Source organism: Leuciscus leuciscus, assembly GCF_965113295.1.
Source record: "Leuciscus leuciscus genome assembly, chromosome: 25".
NCBI lineage: Eukaryota > Metazoa > Chordata > Actinopteri > Cypriniformes > Leuciscidae > Leuciscus > Leuciscus leuciscus.
Genome location: NC_138724.1, coordinates 13,922,319 through 13,930,586, shown reverse-complemented (window position 1 = coordinate 13,930,586; position 8,268 = coordinate 13,922,319). Strand labels below are relative to the sequence as shown.

The following is an 8,268-nucleotide window of genomic DNA, read 5'->3' as shown; positions in this document are numbered from 1 at the left end:
AGGAATTTTAGGAAAGATTCCTAAGCAAACTATATAGTTTTTAGCAAAGGTGATGCTTAAATCAAAAGCAAGTCTGTATATTAAACATCGAATATGCACTGACTTGACTTTCACGTTTATTAAGACACACAAATAATTTGAAAACTTGTCCTTTGGTTAAAACATGTTATTAATAGAGCTGTGACGGTGGCACTTTTTGGCGGTGGACCAACTACCGGTGGTGGTGCGGTGGTAGGGTATGAATATATATTGACCTAAATTAAATACATTTTTGAAATATATAAAATAAAAAAAATCAGGCTCAAACAATCCGTTTCGTAACATTTGTTTCGTATTTATTTCGAAATAAATATCAGTAAATAACGGTAACCTAAATAATATAAGAAAGTTAAATATTAAATTAAAAAGCATTACTTTTATATTTCCCCACAAAGATATACTGTTTGGGACAAATAAACTTGACGTGCCTTACTAAATCTAAAAAACACAAACAATAGAATTTGACGTGTTAAATGTGCTGAATAGAATTTGACGTTCAAGTAGTGTTTTTCTACTTTACCACAGTAAAGGATGTAATTAATCTAGTAAGTAATTAAAAGTAAACGAAAGGAAGAAACGTCCATACATTTTTATATATTTAAGAATAATAATAATAACTTAGTAACAGTAATCTTTACAATTCTTGAAATTAATATCCATTTTTTATACTGTACATTATAATATTGTGATGCTTAATTTAACTTCAGATTGTCCTTTGGTTAAAACATGTTATTAATAGAGGTGTGACGGTGGCACTTTTTGGCGGTGGACCAACTACCGGTGGTGGTGCGGTGGTAGGGTATGAATATATATTGACCTAAATTAAATACATTTTTGAAATATATAAATAAATAAAAATCAGGGTCCAACATCCGTTTCGTAACATTTGTTTCATATTTATAAGAAAGTTAAATATTAAATAAAAAAACATTACTTTTATATTTCCCCACAAAGATATACTGTTTGGGACAAATAAAGTTGTCGTGCCTTACTAAATCTAAAAAAAAAAAACAATAGAATTTGACGTTCAAGTAGCGTTTTTCTACTTTACCACAGTAAAGGATGTAATTAGTATAGTAACTAATTAAAAGTAAACGAAAGGAAGAAACGTCCATAATTCCCGGTGAAAATTGGTGAGACGTGAGTGAAGATTTGGCGAAAGAAAGGAGAGATTCATTCCATGTCCAGTGTTAAATATTGTTATTGCTATTGTTAAATTCGTGGAAAATCAGGTGAACAGAATACAAAGCCGACAAATGGCTTACATTTATGGGCTCATGTACCTCTCTTATTCGGCACGAATCCAAATGTTTCCATGATTGCGATGTAACATTTCATTGCTAATCTATTATTTCTTTTGTAAACAAAGCTTTGTGGAGTGTCTGTAGAATATTTGTTCTATTATTCAGCAGAATTCTTCATTAGTTTTGAAGCCATTGGGTCTCATTCACTAAGCATGCGTACGCACAAAGTTGTGCGTGAAATGTGCGCACGAACAATTTTAAGAACAAATCACGATTCACCAAAAAACTTGTAATAAAATGTATTCTAAATTTACGAAAAAATATTGGAACAACTGAAACCACACGTACGCAAAAAGCACTTTCTCTGTACGGTTTTATAATTGTGTTAAAAAGTTATATTTCATCCTAACACGACTATAATTATATTGAAGAATTTTGCATAAATTATGTTACATAATCCATTTATAAAATGATATAATAAAATTGTTAAATAATACAATTTAATTTCATATGTATATGATGGAATGTATTTAAGAGTAAGAAAAGCTTACTGAATAAGCTTACTGAATAACGCAGAGCGCATTTGCAACATAGACTGAAAAAAATATGGATGTAGTGTCCATGACATCACCCGTAGGTTTCTGAAGAGCATTTTTGAAGCCCAAAGTGGGCGGAGTCGGCCGTCGCCATCTTGGCAGCGCATCACTCCTGGATAACCGAAAATGGGGAAAGAGGTGGGATTAACTGAAGTAATGGCTAACAGACAGCAGACCAACGGCTAGAAGTGACAGCAGCAGCAATCCACCTGTCACTCAAGTGGCCACGCCCTTAATTATGCAGCACTTTAAGGCTTAATATAATTTAAACGCATGAGTTATAAAAAAATTCACCCTCCTCAAAGTTGTCATGAAGGGCAAAATTAGCTAAATAGACCTTTTGGGCCAGGCTGTAAACGAATTTTTTTTGACTCTCAAAAAAGTCAAGAATGACTCTCTTTTGCTGCCTGTCTCTAGCGGCCAGTCGATGAATTGCAGTTTAAAGGAACACTCCGACTTTTTGGGACTTTAGCTTATTCACAGTATCCCCCAGAGTTAGATAAGTCCATACATACCTTTTTCATTTCTGTGCGTTCTGTAAGTGTTATTTGACGCACCCACCGCTAGCCTAGCTTAGCACAAAGACTGGATGTAAATGGATAAGGTAGCATACTAATCCCAATAAGTGACAAAATAATGCAAACATTTTCCTATTTACATGTTGTGATCTGTATAGTCACAGCGTGTACAAATAACAAGGCTATATGAGACAGAGACCATTTTTAATAGTATAAATACTGGGAACTATATTCTCACTAGGCGTAGGAGCACAGCTACTTGGGCGGAGTGGCTACTTGGGCGGAGTGATTAGCGCAGCACACGAGACGCCCTGTGGTGAGGAGCAGAGAGTTTGTTTGTTTTGTTTACGGAACCATCAACAGGGCGTCTCGTGTGCTGCGCTAATATAGCCTTATATCTCATATAGCCTTGTTATTTGTACACGCTGTGACTATACAGATCACAACATGTAAATAGGAAAATGTTTGCATTATTTTGTGCTAAGCTAGGCTAGCGGTGGGTGCGTCAAATAACACTTAACGCACAGAAATGAAAAAGGTATGGACTTATCTAACTCTGGGGGATACTGTGAATAAGCTAAAGTCCCAAAAAGTCGGAGTGTTCCTTTAAGTCACTTCCATGTTGTATTCAAGAGAGAGACAGGAACTTGGTTTGCAAACTGAGGCAAATTTGACGAGATTGACGAAACGCTGTAAGGAAAGCCCTTATAGGGAGATGTTTCGGACGTGTTTTATGCAAATGACTTACCGCGTGGACGCGGCCGCTCATTAAGAAACTCCAAATTAACTAACAAATTCTTAAGAACAAATTCATGTGCGTACGAACTAGGCAGAGATTATCCGTGAGAAGTTCCCCTGTGCGTACAAATACGAAATAATCCACGCAATTATTAGTGAACGAGACCCAATATCTGTGCCAGTCCAAATAAGGTATTCGGCTTCAGGCACGTCCCTGCTCTACCACCGCAGTGGGGCAGTTGTCAAGCTGACCGGCACAGCCCTAGTTATTTATGTCCTGAGCTATAAAGATCAACCTTCAAGCAATACATTTTCTTCTATCCTAGGTTCACAACTTCTACCGTGGCAGCGGAGGCAGCATGAGCAAGGCTCAGGAAGAATGGACCACCGGTGCTTGGAAGAACCCTCACGTCCAGCAGGCAGCTCAGCAGGCAGCCATGGGCGCCGCACAGGGGGCCATGCCGGGCCAACAACAGTACTCCGCTGCACCAACCTACAACTATGACGAGCCAATGTAGATCCTTTACAGCCTCAATGGGGGGAGGGGACAGAAACAGGGTATTTGGGAGGGAAAAAGTCAGTAAAAGACTAGTTTGGGGGAGGGAGAAAGGAAAGATATATCTGACCAATTTGAATTCAAATAGGTTCCCACAGTACAACAATACATAAGCTTTTGCTTAAACTGTTTTAAAAGTGTGTGATAGTTTAAGGAGTTGCTTTTTGGTATTTAGACCCCGTAAATAGGAAAGTATCAGTCTTGCCATGTGGTATTACGGCAGATTTAATTAACGGTTGTGTAGTGTTTCTCCACTTAATGTATTTTAAACACTAGATCACCGATAAGGAAACATTCCAAAGCTCACTATGTTTCTATAGTAAGTAGATTCTCAGATGGTCGGCAGATTCGTCTATGTGGTATTTGCGAGTATTATTTTGGTTGGCTGTTAGTATTCAAAAACACATTTTGACTATTTAGCAGACACATCTTTACTCTCACGTCTTAAGAATAAACATAGGTTTTATGCACAGACCGAAGAAAAGATCAGCTTCCGTAAATAAATTGACTGGTATTTACTTGATCTCACAGATGAAAAGGTATAAAGCTTATAAACATTACATTGTTTCTGTTGAGCACTTTACATCAAGTGCGAGAACAAAGAGAGCTTGTTTTGTCAAGTTGTTTTTGTTTTGTTTTCTTTGAAGGTACAAAGGAAAGCCATATGTTTACGTTGTTTTTGTTGTTGCGTATTTTTGTTTGCGTTAAAAGTTGTTTTAATATGTGTAGTTGTGTTGTTTTACCTCAGGATTTAATCGTCTCGTTTTAATGCTGATGTACAGTAGCCGTGGGTTCTAACGAAATCGATTTGATGGAATATTTGTACATGTACATGTTGTACGTTTGTACATTAGTTCAATTTAAATGCTCTCGAATAGAGTAAATATTTAATCTACTCTTAGCCACAGGCTTGTTACACAGTTAAATCCATTATGATCTAAATCTGCTGCAGAGGCCGATGCTTTAGCGTTGTTCACATTGATATCACAGAAATCATAACTGTTGTTTTGCAAATAATCTGAGACTGAATTTCAGTCATTTCTGGCTTCTGGGTGGTTTATTCTCCTCTGGGTTAAAAACTACAACTAAAGCACATTATGAAGTAATATTGTCACAAGTACAATATATATGTTGTATCATATTAATTATTGATTACAAGTGATGTACAGTACAGTAGTACTTCTCCCCAAAATGATGTCCACTTGTGATGATTTTTCTTGACTTTTCCTGAAAATATTTGCTCTGTTACACATCGACAGGCAATTTCTGTGTGAAATTCCTGAATTACATAAATTTAGTAGTGCTGTCAAATCGATTATTGCGATTAATTGCATCTAACATAAAAGTTTGTGTGTATATATATATATATATATATATATATATATATATATACACACACACACATGCATATATAGCATATATATATACTGTATATATATGTATATAAATGTATTTACATATTTACAAACTTTTGTTTGATGCGATTAATCGTGATTAATCGATTTGACAGCACTAACATTTAGAGATTATTTAACATCTTTCAGACTTGAAAAATTGTGGATTTGTATAAAGTAGAGCATTTAGTTAGCTTTGTTGTTCAAATTCAGAATTTACAGTCTATCTGTGAGGAGCTGGTTAGTGATGAGTACATGGTTGACTGTAGAACTGATTCATAGTTTAAGGAGTATAAAGAAAAGAAAATGAAATGGATTAAATAATATTGTACAGTATATGTAATATGTCATCTCAATGTCTCTATCAAGGCTTGTAAAATACTTTTAATCATTTCAAGAACTGTGAAACATTTAATACGCCCATCCCAGTGATATTATTCATGTATGTTTGGGGACTTTTTCTATGTACTCTTTTGTTTATGTAAAGATCTTTTTGTTAAAATTTCGTTAATGTGTGTATTTGAGTGTTTTAAGCGTAAATGTTCCACTGTGTGATGCTTAGTACACAGTTGTGGGGCTTTTTGGTAAGACTGGACTTCCTGTGCAAAGCTTGGCTGAAGTTTCGTCCCTGATTGAAATCAATAGTCCTGTTGCGCCCTCTGGTGGACTGGATGTTTTAAACCTGTTTGTTTTCTGACAGTCACCTAAGAAAACATTGACTGAAGCAATATCGATATCTGACATGCATGATTTGATTACATAAACAAGAATACTATTTTTCAGCCGCACCAGCAAAAGCTAAGGTCACTGTCCTTTACAAGACCCGCCATGTTCTTTTGTGCCCTGATCTTTATGCCTATGTATTCCAACAGTAGATAAAGCCTTGTTCATACTGTAAAGTTAAGTGAGTGGAAAGATGCCAGTAGTAACATAAAACAGATAGTTGTCTTTGTATAGTGAGTTGTGTGTGGTGCTTGGTAAATTTGTGAATTCAACCAAACCTCGTGCCATGTGTGTGTGTGTAGATGTTAATTATTTCGTCAAGCCTACAGTGGAATGTATTGTTGACTTGGAGACAAGAACTATAGTCTGGTACATTTTACAGGCTTCCATTTTTTATCTGTTTTTTTTTCTTTTTCTGAGTTTTAATGGAAAAATATTTGAATTATTTTGTATTGATATCAATTTAGCCATATTTCTTCCCTCAGCCACTGTTTAGTGTGCTTAATCATCTTAATTTGTATTTAATTTGTAATAAATGCAATGTAAACACCATATGTTAGGTTTCCAGAGAAAAACTATACTTACAAATCAAACAATCATGCAAACATGGAGCTCAATAGTTGTGATTTCTGAAGGTGGTTGTTTTTGAAGTTTGAGATTTTTTTTGGTTCAGTTTGTATTACTTTTATATTATTTTGTCTCTCCCTGATGGATAATAAACAGATAATGTTTATTCTGTGTCCTTCCAATTCTTTATAGTCAATTAAAAATAAAAACATATTTTCATTATTTTAATAAAATGAACGTTAACCGAAATAAAATACAAGAAAAACCTTAAACTTATTTTATTTCAGCCTGATACAGAATTTCTCATTTTCATTTAGTTTAAATTGATGTACTAAAATAACTAAAACTTAAATAAAAAAAAAACAATAAAAAAACAGTATAGATTATAGACTAATAAAAACTAAAGACTAATAAAAAATGGCGAACAACAACCAACAAAATTACCTACATTTAAGTATAAATATATAAATATTAAAATGAAAACAATTTCAAAATATCATTAACTATAATCGTATCTCAATGATAGTAAAATATCACTGAACACTTAAAAGGCTCACAGAAGTGCCTATCGAGGACATATCGAGCAGCTCCTCCCCTTTTTAAAATAACCAATAGCGTTTAGTTTATGTCACAACTCGGCCAGAGCCGTTAAGCTCATTAAAGCTGCAGTTCCCTTTCGATACGATTCACTCACATTGAGGGGCTGTTTTCAACTAAAAACTAAAAACTTTTTATGCGATTTGGCCGTTCGTTTACACGACAGTGGCATTTTTGGAACCTGAAAACGCAAAGTTTGGAAGTTTGAGTGCAAGTTTTTGAAAACGGTCTCCGTGTAAACAACAAAAACGCGAATCTCTGAAGACGATGATGTTACATGCGTAGGCCTATTATGTGTTCAGTCTATAGTGTTTCATCGCCATCTAATGGCCTGGCAGCAGAATACAGGGTTTTTAGTCGTGGATCCGTGTAAATGGGGATCGTTTTGACAATGGTGTCACGTCTGTACGTGAAAAACTTAAAGGAAAAACGTCTCCGTTTTAAGCATATCGTTGTCGTGTAAACGTACCCTGAATGGGAGTTTATTCTCCTGATGCTATGGAGAAACTCCGTTTTCTCCAAAATACTGAAGCCTGATTGGTTCAGGTGCACAGACAAATGGCTTTTCAGCCCACCAGCACTCTAAGCACTAATACTATTGGGTAAATTGGCAGTGGGCGGAGTCACACAGACCAAAACAAAAACCGCTGTTGCTTAAGCTTGTTTCAAGTTTTTATTGACCTATTGTCTACTTTAGCACTCCGAACATGAACATGAACTTATCTGATTTGTTCATGCCTCCTTTTTGTCTGTTTCCATTTACATTTTAATGTAGATTTGAATATGTTGTTTGTCTGTTGTGGGTTGTTGTGCCTGACCCCCTCATCTCACCTCAACTTTCCATCATTTCCACACCCATTTTTTTTTTTTTTTTTTTTTTACCTTAAAAAAAAATCTGAGATGTATGAACCATCAGATCTAAAATTGCACATCCACCAGTAGATGGCACCAAAAGCCTGGGTGGATTGCATCTGGTCTCCACTTACTATACTACATGAACTGTTTTTTAGATATAGGCTAGAGTTTGTATACTCATCGTTTTTGGCAAAAATGTGCAGTATAAAGCACAATGCACTGGATACTATATCCCACAATGCAATGTGCTCGTCTTGACAAGTAAGCACTCGTATTGCCAACGGGGGGTGGTGGTGGTGGGAAGGAGGGTAAGGTCAAGTAGTGACAACAATTTCCTCTTTTTTTTTTTTTTACAGAACCAGCATATCTTTTTGAATGAAAGACCTTGTTATGACATCACATTTAAAAATGTTCACTGAAGTTGCATTCAGTGAAAAGACT

The 8,268-nt window shown here is 35.4% G+C and overlaps 1 protein-coding gene and 1 long non-coding RNA gene across 5 annotated transcripts in view; both read left to right on the top strand.

The window, feature by feature from the left end:
* The window catches only part of LOC309490750, a 3,639-nt gene extending 837 nt beyond the window's left edge, over positions 1-2,802 (top strand). Inside the window, exons 1-3 of the long non-coding RNA XR_014202819.1 lie at positions 1-1,795; positions 1,878-2,607; positions 2,667-2,802. The exon at positions 1-1,795 is cut by the window's left edge and continues 837 nt beyond it. This is a non-coding gene — a long non-coding RNA (uncharacterized lncRNA). The remainder of the gene's footprint in view (positions 1,796-1,877; positions 2,608-2,666) is intronic.
* The window catches only part of scamp5a (secretory carrier membrane protein 5a), an 18,520-nt gene extending 11,979 nt beyond the window's left edge, over positions 1-6,541 (top strand). For all 4 annotated transcript variants that reach the window (XM_082159994.1, XM_082159993.1, XM_082159995.1 and 1 more), the window contains one exon: positions 3,462-6,541. In XM_082159994.1, the coding sequence (XP_082016120.1) occupies positions 3,462-3,653 (192 nt within the window). In that variant the 3' untranslated portion in view covers positions 3,654-6,541. The remainder of the gene's footprint in view (positions 1-3,461) is intronic.
* The last annotated feature ends 1,727 nt before the right edge of the window (positions 6,542-8,268 follow it).